General features: G+C 41.6%; 1 protein-coding gene across 8 annotated transcripts in view; it reads left to right on the top strand.

Moving 5' to 3' along the window:
* EPHA5 (EPH receptor A5) overlaps positions 1 to 18,420 on the top strand; it is a 208,292-nt gene that overhangs the window by 94,318 nt on the left and 95,554 nt on the right. For 7 of the 8 annotated variants that reach the window (XM_061994328.1, XM_061994327.1, XM_061994325.1 and 4 more), the window contains one exon: positions 17,837 to 17,992. The exons of the other annotated variant lie outside the window; for it this stretch is intronic. In XM_061994328.1, coding sequence (XP_061850312.1) covers positions 17,837 to 17,992 — 156 coding nt within the window. The remainder of the gene's footprint in view (positions 1 to 17,836; positions 17,993 to 18,420) is intronic. 8 annotated transcript variants of the gene reach the window in all.

Below are 18,420 nucleotides of genomic sequence, written 5' to 3'. Positions count from 1 at the left end.
AAGAGGCACAGTCAAACTCTTGAAAGGAGCCACGTGGACTTTCCCCTGAGGAGCTGGGATCAGGGCAAAGCTCTTCTTGTGCTAGTGGGCAAGGAAGTTTCTGGATAAACAAATAAAGGAGGGTTTGAGCATCAGCTAATAGTTTATACCTTGCGAGCAGAGCATTGAACTTCTTGCTTCTACCAGAAATTAAGCTGAGACTGTTGTCTTAAATGCATGAAGTGGTTGTAATTGCATTATTATTAAGCTGAAGTAATATATCTAAAGGTCTTGATGAACATATCATGAAAAAACTAAGTAGCGTTACAGGGATGGGAAGCAATAAACTATGGATTCATGCAAAAAAACCCAAACAACCTTAACAACCCTTGTCAGTTTTGCCTTTGATAAGCAGTTAATTTAGCTCTGAATTGGCAGAATTCCCTGTAGTTTGTTTAGGGAATTTCTATGTAATGCTGTGAACATCAGAGTAATATTTGGTTATCTGAGACAACTGACAAGTGTTGGAGCATGACAGCTATTGGGAAAGCAAATTCCAAAGACACGTTAAATCTGAATATATTGTAGTGTAAGGGCTGCAATAAGTATGTATTATGGCAGAACAAAAAGCAGAATTGTAGAGTCTCTCTCCATGTTGACAGGTGAGATAAGGCATTGGGGGCAGATACTTAAGGTGAAGCAGCATGCTGGGCACCTTGCAAAGGCCCTTGTTTTGCACTGACTATGGCTTGGCCCCTTGGGAAACCCTTGAGGATTCTAAGTGCACTCCCAGGGCACATCTTCAGGTTAAGTTTCATCCCCCCACAAATCCACTTTACACAGTTGGTGTCATGTGCGAAGGGATAGTAAGTTGGGAAAATTGAGAGATTCACTTAAAAAATACAGTCCTGAAGCAAACACTCAGTCTAAGTGCATTCACATTGTACTTTGCAGCATTTGCTTTCTTTACACTTGGGTTATTTAAGCAACGATATGTTTTGGCACCAAAATATGGTACAGTCAGTAACTTTCCTAACCCTGTACTTGTAAACAGATATCTTCCCTCCCCCATCAAACTATAACTCTTCACTGTGCTATGAAATAAAAGCACTGTTACAGGACTGTGATTTGCTGATCTTGTTGTGAGCATATGGTTCAACTAGCCACCAAGTCCATCCAAAGGGAACAGAAATATATGCACTGCAAAGAGAGGCAATGAAAGCAGCCCAAAATCTGTTTTTTCTCATCTAAGAAGTGTTTAGGAGACCTTTGTTGTCCTTTCTGTGACATCCTAATGTTGGGATGGAGGTATACTAATGAGACAATATGAAGAGTACAAGTGATTTTATGTATTCTTTCTAAATATATTATGTGGGGGAAGCTGTGTGGACTGACATGTGGGGTTTTTTTGACAATAACCATGATTTTGGTTCACAACTAGCACTCTAGCAGGTGCTTCCTGCCCCACTGCAAGACCTTGAGAGGTTGTGTCCTAGGAGTGTGCAAGCAGTCACATTTGATGCTCAGCATTTGGAGAGTAGCCCCAGGTAAGATCATAGGTGATGAGGTAGCTTTGTGCTTAGCAGCTCACCATGGTTGGGGAGCTGAGCTATGAGAAACTGTAAGTTAAGACAAAACTAAGTTTATAACTTGGAAAATGCTGCTGAGGAGCTGAAGACTATTCATTTTAGGTTTTAAAATGTCTGTGCAGTTGTGAAATAGGATGTGAGATCCTGCATGAGTTGCTAGGTAAGGTCTGTTAGGGGCAAACTGACATGTTGGGGAGTGGAAGGTATTACACTGGAGGACTTTGCAGAAGAGCAGGCTTAAGAAATCTGACAACAAACCATATTTGATCCTTGCAAGAAGATCATGAAGTTTAATGCATAGCCTTCTGCAAAAGCAAGAATGTCATCATTTATAACCTTTTAAGCAGCAATCTCATTGAAGGGAAGTAACAGATAGCAATCTGGTTATTTATTTATTTGACGTACTATAAAAAATATGAGAACTAGTTTCTACATTTGTTTGTCTTCAGAATGACATACAGCTCTCCAAGTAAGCCACACATAAGTTTCCTAGACTGTGGCGGTATATTTTGGGTTTTTTAAGAGCTATCAGGTAAATCCAGAGACTAGCAGATAATGTACTCAGCTTGAAAATGACAAGTATGGAGATATGAAAGCCATTCCTTTTCCCGCTGTTGAAATGGGAAGATTAGTGGAAATGTCATGGCTTAGAAATCATGAAGCAATGTTTCCCTAATCAGGCATCAGACTAAATTGCCAGAATACAGTATCTTTGTATTTATTTCTTTTATATGAAAAGACAATCTAAAGGCATGCTGAAACAGGTGTTACAAATATATATAGAAACTGTGCTATATATGTTCTGCATTATAAGACTTATCTCCTAATTATGTCAGTGACAAGCTACTACAAAATAGCTCAGCATACAGCTTGGTAGATAGTTGCCATTGCATGTTGTGCAGGAAGGGCCTTCCAAAACACTGTGCTGCTTGCTTCCCATTTGCATTGACTGGAGATACAGCCTCTGTACATCTGGCCCTGCTGCGTCCTTGGGCTCTGCAGCAAGTAGCCGGGTAATGGTGTACTTTGCTTCAAAATAGGTCTTGGTAGTGCCTGCAAGTCACCTGTTCAAGTGGTGGCATCTGGGTGGACATGTCCATATTGTTTCTCTTGTTCCTGGGAGGTGTATCTATGCTAGAAAATGACAGATTTAGGAAGAATTGGGAGTAGAATTTGCATAAGCATGTATGATACATACAAATACATGCATGCATACACACACACACACGTCCTGCTGCTCCTTGGCTGAAGGTTTCTGCCTCTTCAGGTCAGGACACTACTTGGAATGAATGAATTGGCAAAAACTGTAACAGATTATTTAAACTAATGAGTTTGCTTCACTGAAACAGATGAGGGAGAGATCACTCCAACTGCTTTGCTGGCAGACCTGGAGAGACAGTTACTTCTAATTAGGAGAGCGTTTGGGGCAGATAAACTCTTCCCCCACTGGGACCAGGTACAGGAAAGGAAATGTGTGCCCTCAGCTCTTCCTGGGGTGGGACAATCTTTGAGATTCCTTGTTCAGCGAAGGGAGGAGGCTGGAAAGTAGCTCTAGTTACTTCTGAAGGTACTCTGAGCAGTGAGGGGAAGATGCTCCCTGATAAAGGGAGTTCACAAGGTAAGCAAGAGATGAGGGACATAAAGAAGAAATAGGGCAACACTTGATAACAGAGGATACCTCCCTGGCAACCTTGTAATGGGAACCCCATGGGCCAGTAAGTATGCCAAAAAATATTATGTGCTATTTTGAGGTAACATTGCCCTTTTTTACCTGGCATGGACAAAATTAATGTTCTCTGGTCTGGGCTGGGATTGATAGCTTTGCAGGATATTAGTACTTTGCTGATTACAGTGCTGTGGTGGTAGGAGACTTCTCTGTTGCTACTAGAAAGCTGATGGCTTATGCTTGTGCCTGCATATGTATTAGCAAGGGTTATTAATTTCTTTTGGATGCGGAACTACAATTAGTGTTCCTTGTCTTTTTCCTAACTGAAAATGGCTTTTTAAGTATGTGAGAATCAAGAATTTTTTTTGTTTGTTTTTTTGTTTGGTTTTTTGTTTGGTTTTTGTTTTGGTGATACCTGGGTCCTTTCCCGAGACAGTCATTCACATGATCATCTGTCATTAAGCACAGCGGGCAGGAGGTTAATTGTAATTGCACGGTCTCCTGGACTATTGTGTGATTTGATGCAGTTTCTCTGCTGTGTCAGGTCCAACAGTATATTATTTGAAAGCGTTAGTGCCAGGTTGCTCTTTAAATCTGCCAGGGAACTGAGGAAAAAGTGATTTAAGCCTTCGATTTACTGCTCTCTTCTTGCTGTCTGCTTCAGGCCACTTTACTAGCGATAGCAGAATGTGAGTGGAATTAAAATACAGAATTTTAAAATAAAATAAAACCAAAAGTAGCAACTGAGAAGGTGGAACCCTTCATCTTGGTAACTTAATACCATGTATCGTTGTTGACAACTCTGTATGTAAATCACTAATTATTCTGAACTTTTCAGTTCACCTCCAGGAAATCCAGACTTCAACATTAAAAGCTAGCTATAAGGAATGAAAGCCTGACACCGATTCCCCACAGGTTTTATTAAACTGCAGAGAAAACCCAAGGTTTTTTGCATCATGAATAACAGTGATAGAGGGGTCAGCAATTTACCTACATCAGTGGAGATTACTGGATTTGGGGCCATAGTTGCAAGCACTTTACAGGTTCAGTAATATGTATTTTCTACCTCGCTGGAGCAGCAGGGGAAGGAGGGCACAACTGACTTTGTTTGGCTGAGATCTTCTTTCATCACTTTATGCCAGAGGTGATGTCTAGGAGTGCTTTGAAGGTGCACAGCTCATCAGAGATGTGTATCTTGGATGGATTTTGACACAGACTTTATCCTAGCCTTTCTCTTTTTTTGTGATGGCAGGTCATTTGCAGACCTGCCTGGTCACTGAGGCTGTATTTGGTGGCTTTGACACTGTCTGATCTGGCTCTAAGGCTTGCAGTTTGCTAGCTGTCCCAGACTGAGCTGTAGATTACTTGGTCTGCACACGATGGTGGCACGTAACCCCCATAGCCATGGCATGGCCAGCTCTCTTGTCCATTTGAACAGCACTTGCATGGTTCTTTGTGACCTGGGAGGTGTCTGGGTGTAGGATGAGGGCTGTGACTTCCTTGTGGGTTTTGGACCAGGATAACTGTATGTTGGGATGCATGGCTCTTGAAGGGAGAGGGCAGGAAGAAGATGCCTCTCGGAAGATTGGTGTAGATGTGGGGTGGGCAGGTATTGTGCATCCTGGAGGAGGCAGAGGCAAGCCTTTGCTGCCTCAGAATGCACAACCAGATAGTAGCATGGCTGATACTGTGTGAAGGCCCTGCCTGTAGCATATGCTGAAAGGTAAGGTCTGGTTAAAACCCCACTACTTAACACCTTTGTCCTGGATTTTAACTCAAGTTATACATACATTTTTTGCTTTTAAACACCTCTTGAAGACATTCTTGCAGAGATGCAGGGACTGCAGGGATGATTAGAATCTTTTTGTTGCCATCATTCACCAGCCAGTTACCGCAAATATCCAAACTCTGATTACTATCTTGTTTAAATGCTATATTTGTTTTATGTTATTTCATCTTCATAGCTCATTCTTACTCTGTTTCATTTTAACTCATTTGTATATTTCTGATACCAAGTTTTTTGCAGGGAGAGACAAGCTGAAGACTTCTATGTTCAGGGCTCCATAAGCAGAGCATGTTCCTGCATTATTGCTGGAAGAGAGCTTCACTTTCTGCTTCTTTCTTCAGGATGGAAAAGGGCAGCCCTAGAAAGCAAAACTTCCTATTTAGATTTCTCAAATCTAATTTCTCATGAGCAATGGAGAGCTTTTTTTTTTTTTTCCCCCTTCTCTCTCCTTTTAAAAAAATAAGAAGATCAGTGAAAAATCTTCCTATGGATGAGTGTACAGTGATCCTGATGCCTTCTCTAATGCTGTCTTCTTTCTCCTCTGCCTTCTGTTTATATTATTCTTGGCCACCTTTCCCAAAGGAGCTATTGATTAAAGGATGCAAATCACCTCAGATCCTACATATCAAGCTGCTCTTATTTTCAAGTTTCTTGGTATGTGAAGAGCATCCATTTTTGCGCTACAGTGCAGCTTTACACAGATACCTGGTCTCTCTAGCTCCTTTCTTTTCCCTTATTTTTTTCTCCTCTCCTTTGCCCTTCCATTCTGCTAAATGGACATCTTGTCAAATCCTGTTTGCACAGACTGACAGCTATAGAGGTCTTGGAGAAAAAGCCAGATCCCTACACATATACCCTAACAAACAGAATCAAAATGTCAAGGCACAAGTGAAATATATCATTGTGTTTCCCTGTCATATTTTGCTATTATCACCTGGATAAATTGACAGAGGAACACCTGCAGCAAGTTAACCTATTTTTATTAGCACTTGTTTCACGTATTTATATTTGGTTATGAATATAGGGATTGCTGGGGAGAAAGCTTTCAATTATTTCCTGGCAGGATGAAATAGAGGCCCCCTCTTCTTCATGCTGAAAGACAGTCAGAGCAGCAAAGTCGCTTTCAAATAGCACAGCAATTAATAAAGAAAGAAAAAATAATTTCACAGTCTGTTGTTAAATTAGCAATTCTTCAGAGTGTCTGGATTTCCTGGCAGAATTAATATGCACTCTAAAGCCTTGGGCAGCCTCAGTGCATATCATTTACCCGGCAGCTGTAAGAGCAAAATGCAGAGCCGAGGTGAGGTCCTTGATTGCAAGGGAAATGCTGGAATTATCTGTCTTAGTAGTCATTCAGCAACTTTGTTCACAAATAAGCAAGAAACATTTGGATTTGGATGACATCCCTCCTCCTTTCAAGACAAAAGTAGCAGAATCAGTGGCTGGAAAGTGATGTGTTAAATAACACGAGGAAAAAGAATAGGCAGGGAGCAACATACATTTGAGCAGGGAGGAGAAATGGTACCAAAAAAGTTCAATAAATTTCCCTTGTATTGAAGGGGAATATTTTATAGCAGCTTTCTGCAAATTGAATGCATCTACATAAATAATGTAGCAACACATTTAATTGCAACTATTTATTTTTTAATTTGGCTGGATGGTGAGACAATTTCTGTGTGGAATAATGAACGTTGTGGTTTTGCCACTTGTGCAACTTTCAGAAATATTAATTGTGAATGGCATTTGGGCTAAGTGTGAGGGCCTCAGAAATTGTTCTCTGGTATATCTGAAAAAAAACCCAACTTTCATATGGAGTGGATGCTTGATATTGGGGAGGCCAAGAGGCGACGGGGGGAAAACATTACTGGTCCCTGCTTGAGTTGGCAAACTCCCATTTGGTATTTCAGTGCAAAGTATACTACTTCAAATAAAAGAAAAAATGCTATGTTTTTTACACTTACCTTCTGCTGGTGGAGCTGGTTTGTGTTTGCGTTTTCAGGCTTTCTTCTCAAACACGCTAGAAACCTCTTTTCTCTCTCTGTGCTTTTTTATTTTATTTGTTTCATGACAAGACTGATTCTTCAAATTTTCCTGCACTCTCCAGCTTTCAGGGCTGCTGAGAGGACAAGCGGCATCCTCCCATGCCAGCCTCACCCGCTGGGCATCACAGGATAGATGCCACAATACCTGACAGGGCTTTGAAAATAAGGTGTAGATGAGGAGCTGTGGGATGGCAAACTGTTGGGGATGATTGTGTACAAGACATAAAATGAGCAGGTTGCAGTCTTTTCTTGCAAGGCATAGGTATGCCAAACTCGGGGTGCAATGCTCTTGTGCCTGCACCAGCTGCTCCTCATTCTTCCCTCTTGTTGTCTTTCAGTCTTCCCTTGAACAACTCAAACGTGATTTGTTCAAACGTGAATGATTTTGTAATGCAGAAGAGTTAGATTTTTTTTCCCAAACCACCTTAGGAAGACTCTTGAAGTTGATGTGATGCAAGGGTGCAGAGATGCAGCAGAAATGACAAATAAAGATAGTGCTGGGTTTCCAGGGCACATGGGCATGTGAAGGCAACGCTTATTTGTTTGGATGTAGCTGGAGACACCACTAAGCTGCATGTGAGCAACACTATCCCCTTAATAATAGTTTGAGAATTAAATCTCCATAAATCAAGCTTTGGCAGCTCAAAACATTAAATAAAAAGCTTGTTTGAGAACTGCTAGTGTTGCTGCTGCAAAGTGTGCCTCAGGCTAGTGCTTTATGATGTGGGGAAATGGATATGGTGGGAAGGAGGTTGTGGTAAGGCTTTGTGTAGCAAGAAAGAAGGCAAATGCTGCTTCACTTTACTTTTTTACTTTACATATGAATTTCTGAGGCAGCTGCATATGTCAAACAAACAGCCGTTTGGGGAGCAAGAGCAAAGGCCGTGAGAAGAGGCAGTGGACAGGGATGCTAGCAGGACGTCTCTCGAGCAAGATGTGTTCATCTTAGAAAAGTACCGTTTATAGTCTGACAAAAAATATCTTTTTGGGACATAACTACATGTTCTTTTCTCTGGGATTTTGATGTTTTTCTGTCTCATCTCATCTGGAGTCACAGCAGTTCTAGCTAGTTGATGAAAAGGATGGTCCAAAAGCTGTGAGATCACCTGTCCAAATATTATTAAGATTGGCTCCAAAATTGGGACATTTCAAGTGTCAAGTTCTGTTGGTTTATCTTGGGTGTGAGCATCTTTCTTCATATGCATCAAGTTTTCCTCCAGAGATGGGAGTGATTGTAAATTCACTTGTTGCAGGGCTGCAGGACTAGAGCTCAGAGAAAAGCTCCCATTGTTGTCAAGCCAGCATGGGAAGAAGTGGCAATGCCAATGCCTCCAGTTGCCCTTTGTTGAGCTTATTCCTAAAGAGGAGCTGTTTGATTGAGTCACTTGGCAAGGCAGATGAGCTGTGAAGTGTTGTAGCCTTCATCTGACCCAAAGGAGTAGTTCAGTCAACCTAACAAATAATGTCAGTATTTTTCTTCTGATTAATTAAACTGAAATCACATAGTGTTTTATTTGGGATGTGTGGAGCTTGCTCAGCTTTCCCTGGTAAATTTCTCAAGGCATTAAAACTTGCCACGTCCTCCTTGTACATACCTTTTGATTTGTTGCCTCCTAACCAAAGCCAAAGTATCCCACTGAATGCAGATCAAGGCAGAATTTAGCTTGGTGAGACCTGCATCTGTAAATCCAACCACTGTGCTCCAATGCAAAAACTGACAAGTTTCTGTGGAAGGAGGCATGACTGAAGGGAGATGTTCCCCATGAGAAGACACATCTGTGTTTCCTTCTGCATGCCTCTAAGCCACCTGCTTGCTGCAGAATTGCTAGCATTACCTATGTCTTAAATTGCAAAAAGACCCACCACTTCCCTGGAGTCACTTTTATGCACATAAACCCATTTAGAACACTTAGTCCAGGCAACTCTGGATAAATCCTTCCTATGTTTTTCTGGTTGTAAGGACTGTAAAAGATCCATCTCCATCACCCTCTGATGGAATTTGAATAGATGTGTCTGGAGTGACATATGTTCAGCCATAAATTACAGAAGAACAATTCTAAATTAAATTGTCTGCAGCCAGTCCTATCAAATCTACTTCCTGAGACAGATGATCATAAAACTAGAAGCAAATAAGCCCTTAAACATTTGAGGCAGGGTATGATAGGATCCTTTGGTTTGGGTGTTATCATCACTGTAGGTTGGTGGGATGCTGTCTACTTTGGACCAAAATAGTTGGCAGAAGAAAGCCTGATTTTATGCCACCTAGAAATCTTGTCCACACAAATGAAGTTGCACAAGGTAAAGCCAACCAGAAGGATGTATTATAAACATTTTTACTTCTCTTTACTATCTATATATACAGTCTACTAGTTTAGTCTAAAACCTTGAAATGTTGATAAATTAAACACACGCCATAAATTATCAAAATAAATCCTCCCAAAAGTCATATTTCTTAACCACAGTGGGTTACAATTGTCCGAACCACAGCATAATTAGAGAATCTCTCTTTCTTTGCTGGCTGGGGTCCAGATCCCTATGGCAGATTGAACCAAAAGACTAAACCCCTCTTGTTCTAGTGTTGTGCCAGCAAACATGTGGCTTTGAAGATCCCTATTTTCCAGGAGAATTGGCCGCCTGGTCCTTGAATTGCTATCATTCATGTACCCAGACAGGCATAGGGGGGTTGACTGCATCATTTTCAAGTTAGATCCAGTTGTCCTGTTGCCATTAGGGATATGCTTGTTATTGCTATTCAGTCAACGCTGCTGTTGAACTCAAGGGAGTTCTGCGGCTTGTCCATCAATCCTCCCCTCGCTTAGCACGCAATGCAGCTTGAATGTTTAAGTTACCATTTGTATAACAAAAGATAACCCAGTGTGAGCATCTCTTTTTGTGCAGAAACCCTGGAAACAGACTCTTGGATTATGTGTGGAGCCAGGCATCTCAAGTTATGTTTACGAATGTGCAGAAGCAAACATCTCTGCTACCTTCTTAAATAGCATTTTTGCCTTAGGTGCAGCATTGTAAATCATAGCTTCTTCTGTTTAAGGGAGTAAAATGATTTCAGTTTGTCTTCATTGGAAAAAAAAAAGCGACAGTAATTTAAGCACATCTTTGCCCCACACCTCAGAGAATGTAAAAAAGATGCATAGATAGATTTTTATAGACGTAGAGATTTATGGAGGTTGATACTGTGTATTTATAATAGGCAGAGAGGCTATAGCAACGGAATGTGGACTCTTTTTTTTGTTGTAAGCCAGATAGTTGAGGCTTAGTGAGACCAACTTGGATCTCTCCCATGTAACTAGAGAGGATGGAGGACCCAGGGTAAGAGCTGAAGGAGCCTCTGTACATGCTTGCAAGAACATGCAGCTGCTGGTCACAGAAATTATGATTTTACTAGGAAATAACACTTTATCCCAAGCAGTGCTTTCTCTAGCAATGTACCAGTTTCTCCCAGGATTTTTTTTTTAAAAGTTTGGAAAAAAACGCACAAAATCAAAGCATGTCCAACTTGCCCTGCCATCAACACAGCTGAGAACTCAGAGAGCTGAATGCACTTGAAAAATCTTCCTTTTCCCCTAAAAGCATTTATTTTCCATAGCTTGCTTTCTTTCTGTGAAGTGAAACCCAAATGATATGCAAGTTTGCATATATGCTAGGATAAATCTCCTTCCCTGCTCTTTCATCATGCTGCTGTGAGTTTAAGCTTAACTCATTGATTGTTTCAAAATCTTCTTTGAGCAAAGTTGGGATGTACAGATATATAGCCCATTAAGATCTTAATGTTATCTTGAGTGTTTTCACATGCATAGTGTTCTAAGTATTTTTATGGCTTGCAAATGTATCTGACTTGTGAAATTGATTAATTTTTTGGAGTAATTTCACGTGCTGAAGTTTTACACTGTTTAGAAGGAACACATTAATGCCATTAATAACAACTGATTCTTAGTTTTCTAGCAACTACAGACATGTCATAAATTCCCATGAGACAGTTTAGCGAGTCACATGTTAGAAAAAGTGGTTATTTCAAAGGAAGGAACTGAAAGTACTAATTTATTTCTATTCTAGTTTTCAAGATTATTTTGGTGTTCAGAGCTAGAGCTGGTTTGAATATGGAGCAGAGGTAATTCAGCCTGAGTTAGTGTGGAGTTGGACAAAACAACATCTAAAGACACAATGGGAAGAACTATTTTTTAACCTTTTTTCCTTTTAAGAGTATTTTTCACCAGAGATGCATGGCTCAGTTTACATCCAAGGTAGGGGACAAGTCTCTCTTTTCAAGGTGCAAAGCTCTCAATGGCCTACTTACCCAGCAAGCTCCAGGAGCCCATTTAATAAAAGGACCTTTGTCAGGTCTTGGGCTGTAGCATTGGGTGCTGGAGTTGCCAAAAGGATTCAAGCAAACCAGCAGCTTCAAATTACAGTGTTTTATTAGTGGGCATTTATTTGAGTCCCTTTAAATCCCCATTGCAGGAAGCAACATAGCACTGTCACAGATAGAGACCAACCAAAAAAGAGATATAATCAGGGTATTTTACACATTTTTTTGATAGCTTTATAGCTTTGGCAGCAATTTCCGTGTTGGCCTGCAGTTCAAGGAGAGCTGTTAAAGAGAGCAGGATTAGCTCTTGGGAGCTTGCTTGTAAATTCTGCAGGAGGATGCGCTTGCTTGTAAATTCTGCAGGAGGATGCTTGTTGGTGGGTTGCTGTAGTTCTTAAAATACTTTTTAAAAGAGTGTGCAGATCATCTGTTTACATTGGTTGGGAGACATGAAGACAGTCCACTGTGGTTTTTATTTTGGGTTTTTTTTTTTCTTGTACGTAAAAGTGCATGTCAGGAGCACAAGCTGAGGCTTTGAACCACTCAGGAGTTTAATTGATTCCACATTGTAAAGACTGTACCTTGCTAAACCCTTCTTTTACGTATCGGATGCATCTAAGAGGCAGCATCCCCCTCTTCTCAGTGCTTCAAGGCCTGGCAACTCTGGAGGCAAGAACAAGGTTTTTTTTATCTGTAGCTTATTTTTGCTCAAATCCTCCAATTCTCAAGGCATATTCGGTGCGCCAGAGTGATGTGCTAATGAAGGCAGAGTTGATGAGCTATGGAGATGCTCTTTTTTCTGCTGAACACACAGACACACAACACATCCTGCTTGTGTTTCAGACAAGATCTGACACGGTATGTATTATGGGGCTGTCAGTGGGGCAGAGTTTTATGCTGCGGTTGCTTCTGAAAGTTGAGATGATTTGAACTGTGTACCCCTGAAGAAGTTTGCAGCCTGAAAAGGCAAATGAGACTAACAGATAAAAAGGAATAGCAAAGAGAGTTTGCAGTTTAGGGAGGAAACCTCTGTTTTAGATGGGTAACCTGGCATCTTTATCCTCATTAACTTTTGTCTCAGCTTTTTTTATGGATTAGTGGCACTGCCTTGTGAGTTATACTTGTGGTTTCTGATTACTATGGAGACTAATTTGGTGCTCTGCAAGGGAAGCAGTGTCATTCCTGTTTGAGATTTTTTTCCCTGGAATATATGAAAGGTCGCTTTGCTGATCCTAAGCACTTAAGTATTGTGAGCTTATCCTCTCGGCATCACAAGAGCATGAAAGTAGTAATAGGTTGGCCTTTTTTTATATCTTCTGAGGTTTCGAGGCTTACAGGGTCATGCTTTACAGCTTTTCACTTGCCAGGGGCAAAACTAAAATTGCCATTATTATTAGTCAGGTGATTTTACCAAAACATACATGCTTGTAGATCCAGAGAGCTTTGGATGTGGTCCTTGCTTCCAGTGCTTGTTGCCTGAGGGTCGATGTGCATCGAAGGAGTGGGGCAGCCAGAGAGGACAGGAGCCCTGCTCATTGGATGCAGCCTTCAGCTGAAGCTCAGGGATGGTTGCAGGGACACAACTGTAAATCATTTGATGTAAGACTTGCAGAAAATAATCTGTCAAGTAGTCCCAGCTGTTTGATCTTACTGTCTTATTCTGGCTGCTTTCTTTCACCTCGTCACTGGTACTAACTGTCTGTAGTACTGGTAGAGCCCATAGAGTTCAGCATGTCATTTGAAGAGGCCAGTTTTTTCATTGTAAGAAGACTGCTGATTAATCCTCCATCCACCCATGCCAGCGTACCTCTTGTGAGCTCCCATCTGCAAGTCACGAAGCCAGCTTCTAACCTTATTGGTGCCAGTTTAAGGGATCAGCTCACACCATTGCTGTCCCAAGAGGCTACTGTCCTTCACTGCAGCCATCTCTCTCCGACCTGACCTGAAGCATGCAAGCAAGAGGCTGCACAGACATTAATGCTCCATGCCTGCAACATTTTGTGGTTGCTACTAAAAATAGAGTGAAATTAATTTACTAATAATGGATGTGCTACTAACAGAAACATATCCCACTTGTACCTAACACCAGCAGGTCGTTTATGGCATATTTGCTATGTCTAAAAATACTCTTTTTTTATTTTCCAGCAACCTATTTAATTTAAAGAGAATTTTCACACATCAGTGGCTGTTAATCAGTTAAAGAGCTATCAATTTTAATATAGGAAGAAAGAAGCAAATCTCATCAACAGCTGAAAACTTCATTTCTTTTCAGCTGACTTGTAGCAGATTATGAGGAGTCTTAGGCTCATCTTATTTGTCCTCCTTTTCCCACTCCCTTGAAAAGAGAGATAGTACCATTATGTGCATGACTGTACTATGCTATCTAGTTCTACATATCCTTTCAAGAGCTGTTGAATTAGAAATACTGAGATAAAAATATAAGAAGACTAAAATAAGATTTAATTAGAAATTAAACCCCAGACACCCATGTTATTTTAAATAATATACTGCATAAATACTGCATGAAGAGATTGTGAGGTTGACTGTCAGAAGAGGAATGGTAAGACAGGGACCAAAACTCAAGGTACGTGCAAAGTAGGCTATTCATGGCCCTGTTCTACTCTGAATACAATTTCCAAAATATCTGAGACATGGCCACTGGTGATGGCAAATGCCACGTTACCAACCCTTGCTTCTGGTTGCTGAGGTCACCCAAAACTGGGCCCAGCTGGCTACCGTGATACCTGCTCTTCACTGTGGAGGCATATGATGTTCCTGGGTCAGCTGTCATCTAACAGCATACATTTTGTCAAAGCATTCCTGTTTATTATAGAGGATTTCTACTTGAACCATCTTACCAGTTCTCCTCTCCTTTGTGTCATGTACAAAGCAAACACAGGAAAGGGTACAGAGAAAGGCATTATAAGAAATGCTAGTTATGCCTGAAACATCTGTGCATCTACAGATGCTTCCGCTCCTGAGTGTGGTAACGCAAGCATGGTTCCCATCTGAGTGGTCCCCAAGCTGCTGGTCACCCCTGAACGGCTCAGGGGGACAGGGAATGGGGATTTCAGACCTTTCCTGATGGTTCTTGCCTTGCCTCAGAGCAGGTGTACTTCCCACTGGTCCTCACACACTGGGCAGCCCTGCACAGGCACCTCCAACATGCACTCATCCCAAAGGCTGCAGCTCTTCTCTGGCTCTTGTGTGGGTCTACTCTGCGGCCCGCAGGCTCTCCAGCATAGCCTGCACCATGGCCACCTCTTCACATAGTCTCCTGCTCATCCAGGTGCACTCACACAGAGCTGCTGGTGGCTCTCAGTCCTGCCATTACCCTTTATGGGTTGCAGAGGTACAGCCTGCATTCTTGCCACGGGTTGCAGAGGCATCTCTGGTCCAGTGCTCCTCCTTCCTTTCTCTTTCTCTGACACTTCCTCTTCTGCTGCAGATTTCCCTCCTTAAATAGTGTTGCCAGAGGTGCCAGATTGGCCTGGCTGGGCTGGAGGCGGGCCCACCTCAGAGATGAGGGATGTTTTGAGAACTGCTTACTGGGACCAGCACTGCAGCCCCCTCCCCTGTCACCAAGCAAAAAGCATCTCCAGACAAACTCATGGCAACAGTGCCAGGGGAACCTTGCAAATCCCCCTACTCTGTTGTCTCCGAAGGATCTGCTGCAGGAGTGTGGATTTGGCATGCCACCACCTGCTGTGGCATTTCTTCCACCAATTTTCTGTCCTCTCTTTTTTTGCATATCCTGAACTCTTTCTTTTTAACCAACACAAGAGTATTTCACTTAGATATGACAGCACACTGCTCTGTTGCTGTGAGAGTCTCACGTTGAAGTCCTCAGTGTAATTTAATGCTTTTGAATGTTCCTCTCTATACCTTTTAGATAGACAAGGGACTTGCCTGACCCATGGGAACCTGCAGATTATAGAAAAAATTGCTCCAGTTCAGTTTTATTTCACATCCCTCATTAAAACATGGGTTATTGGCATTGTACATCTGTTGGCTCCATACTTATTCATAAAAACCAAACGTTCCCTTTGAGCTGAGCTACATATCATATCATCATTAACAAGCGGCACCTTGTTGAAAATCTATCAGGGAAAACCGAGTTATTTTGCATTTTCTGCTTTGCACTAAATAGAAGCTCAGTAAACTCCTGTGCTGTAATGATTTTCTGTCTGTCTTGATGGGACATAATGAGAAAAATTCAAGTTCTTTTTTGAAGACTAATTACATCAAGTACATGGTAGACATGGGATGCCCTCATTATATATTGCATAGTTTTGAGCCTTTATTTCCCTGTCTCTATTTTCTATGTGTGCCAAAGATTTTGATTTGGCTTTGAAATACAAATTGTAGACTAGAGAGGAGCAGTTTGATGGTCTCTCCCAGAAGACTCTCCAGAGTCTTTGCTGTAGGTAGGGCAGTAGTTGAAGGTTGCTGTAAAATAAATACTCTGTGTTAGAAATTGAGGTATAAAGTGACATAAAGCATGAGGGCAGCTCATGGCACATCTGCTTAAAAGCCATCAAGAATAAATTCAGCCCTAGGTCTGTTCACTCATCTTGATGTATGGACAGAAAGCAAGTGAACTGCATCCTGTGGTCCTCACAGTCTGGTTATGGAGCACTAGTTGAATGATAAAGAATTTCAGAAATTGATAAATCTCTCCAGTCCTACTAGTTCTTTTTTACCTATCTTGTGGGAAGGCAAGGGAGCTGGGGAAAGGTGTAGGAGGTGTGCAGTTTGTGCAGGTTGGCAGGGGTGCTGTAGATGAGCATCCTGGGTAGTATAGAGATGTTGCAGATGCATTGATAAGGACCTGGCAACCTGTTGTGGGCTTGGGGTTGCGTGGCACTTGCTGTGGGAGCTTTGTGATCTGGGCAACACTGAAGATGAGTCCTGAGAGAAGTCTACTGGATGCCTTTGAATCATATCCCTTTTCTTAGAATCATAGATTAGTGATCTTTATCAGCAAAGACTTAACTGGGTGGCTCTAGGAGTTAGGAATTGATGTGCAAGCACCTCACCTTTGGTGGAGAAGCTAGTATGTAAAAGAGAAGGCGTCAAGAGACTTTCTTTGGTATTGCAGGAGGCAGAGCCAACTTTAGAGGCTGTTATCCTAGTTAGTCCATCAGAGGAAAATGGATCACTAGTAAAAATCTATACTTTATCTACAGTGAAGATGAATTCTGTCATCGCTGGCTGAATTTTAGCATATGGCTTCCATGCTATGATTGTCTGGGATGTTCCTGGTGGGATAGTATTAATGCTTTTGCTGTGAGCTCATTTTCTGTGCAAGCTAATTACAACCGGAGAAGTTTGAATGCAGATAGAAGGGCTCTGAGATTTTCAGGGAACATCTGTAACTCTGATAGCAGATAGTTAGCATCACACTGGGCAGAATTATATTAGAGAATCTCCGAAGGAAAAAAAGTAGCAGCACTTTGGAACTGCTTTAAAAGTCTCCATGTCTCTGCTCTTTAAGACAAACAGAAAATCGAATTTTCCTCTTTTTGCTGACAGTGGGTTTGTAATTCTACATATAACAGTGCAATTACAGGGCCAGCTGTATTTTTTTTTTCCTAAAGGCAGGGTGGATATATGTGACTGTCACTGCTTCTGGCTGAGCCTATGCAGGCAGGTGAAGAGCAGAGCACTTTGCTTAGGTGAAGGAGTGCTTGTTTCAGGAAGATGGAAACAAGATATGAGTATATTCACTTCAAATTATTTAGAAAAAAAGAAAAAAAAAAGAGGAGAAATCCCAAGCTACCCTTAGCCATATATTTCTGAGAACAAAAAAGAGCACTTGTATCAAGTCTTCATGCCTTGATATGCATGGATACTGGAGCAGGAAGGAGTATCTTGTATGGTGAGTGGGCTTGATTCAAGCTATACCCAGAGCAGTCTATCTTTATATGGAGCACTTTAAAATTCATCACAGGATTGCAGGGGAAAAGACCCTAGGGAAGTAGCCTTATCACAGTGTTTTAAAGCTGTCAATCTTGAGATCCCCTCCATCACACCATGTTGCTATTTATTTTCTGAGACTTTGATTTCTGGGTGTAGAACATCTTAAATGAGAACCATGAGCTGTATTTTACGTGTTTTTCTAAGACTGAGTGAAAAAAAACCCCAAAACTCTAAACACAATGTTTTCTAAAGCAGAGCCGAAAAGATGTTACCTCTAAAGCATTCATCAAGGAAAACAAATACCTAGCAAAGGCAGATGCTAGGGGAAAAAAAGTAATAGCTTCTCATTTTTTTTTTCATGCAGATGTTTAAGTATGCTGTCTGTTAATGCCATAGACTGTTTTAAAATAGCTTGTGAGTATTTGTTTTCTAGCTGAAGATCTGTTGTAGGGGTTTTTTTTCTAAAGGAAATGTGAACGGATTAATTTTTTGATGGGAGAGCTTAGCCTGTGGTTCTTCTTTTCACAGTATGCAGACCTGGGTTCTTCAAAGCTTCACCCCACAGTCCATCCTGCAGCAAATGTCCCCCTCACAGCTACACGCTTGATGAAGCATCCACATCTTGCCTGTGTGAAGAACACTATTTTAGGAAGGAATCAGACCCACCTACAATGGCCTGTACAAGTAAGCATGTGCTTATAGGGTTGTTTTTAATCCTTTTGAGCTGTTCCTGTACTGTGACTAGACATTATGATCCTAATTAATGTGCTTTTACAGGCTCTGGGCTGGAGTCTGAACTAGTCTCGACACATTTGTAATGTCCCTGGCATTGTTCACCATACCCCTGGTTACACAAGAACAGGCTTTTTGAAGCCTTCTGCTTCAAAAACTGTCATTAGACCCAGGCAGCATGTTTTGTAGTGAGCAGATGCTCCATCTCTTGCCATCCACTCCAGTCATGGGCAGGCTCAGCTGGCAGTGTGGTATGTGGGTGGCTGCACCAGTGTGTGCATGGGTGCTGCTGTTAGGGCACATGGAGCAGGAGCCATGGGCATTGCTTCTCGGCAACAGGCATGGGGAGAGTCTGTGTGGGCCTGCTTAGTGTCATCTCT

Source organism: Colius striatus, chromosome 3 (genome assembly GCF_028858725.1).
Source record: "Colius striatus isolate bColStr4 chromosome 3, bColStr4.1.hap1, whole genome shotgun sequence".
Lineage (NCBI taxonomy): Eukaryota > Metazoa > Chordata > Aves > Coliiformes > Coliidae > Colius > Colius striatus.
Note: the sequence above shows the minus strand (reverse complement) of the source record. Positions and strands in the feature narration are given on the sequence as shown.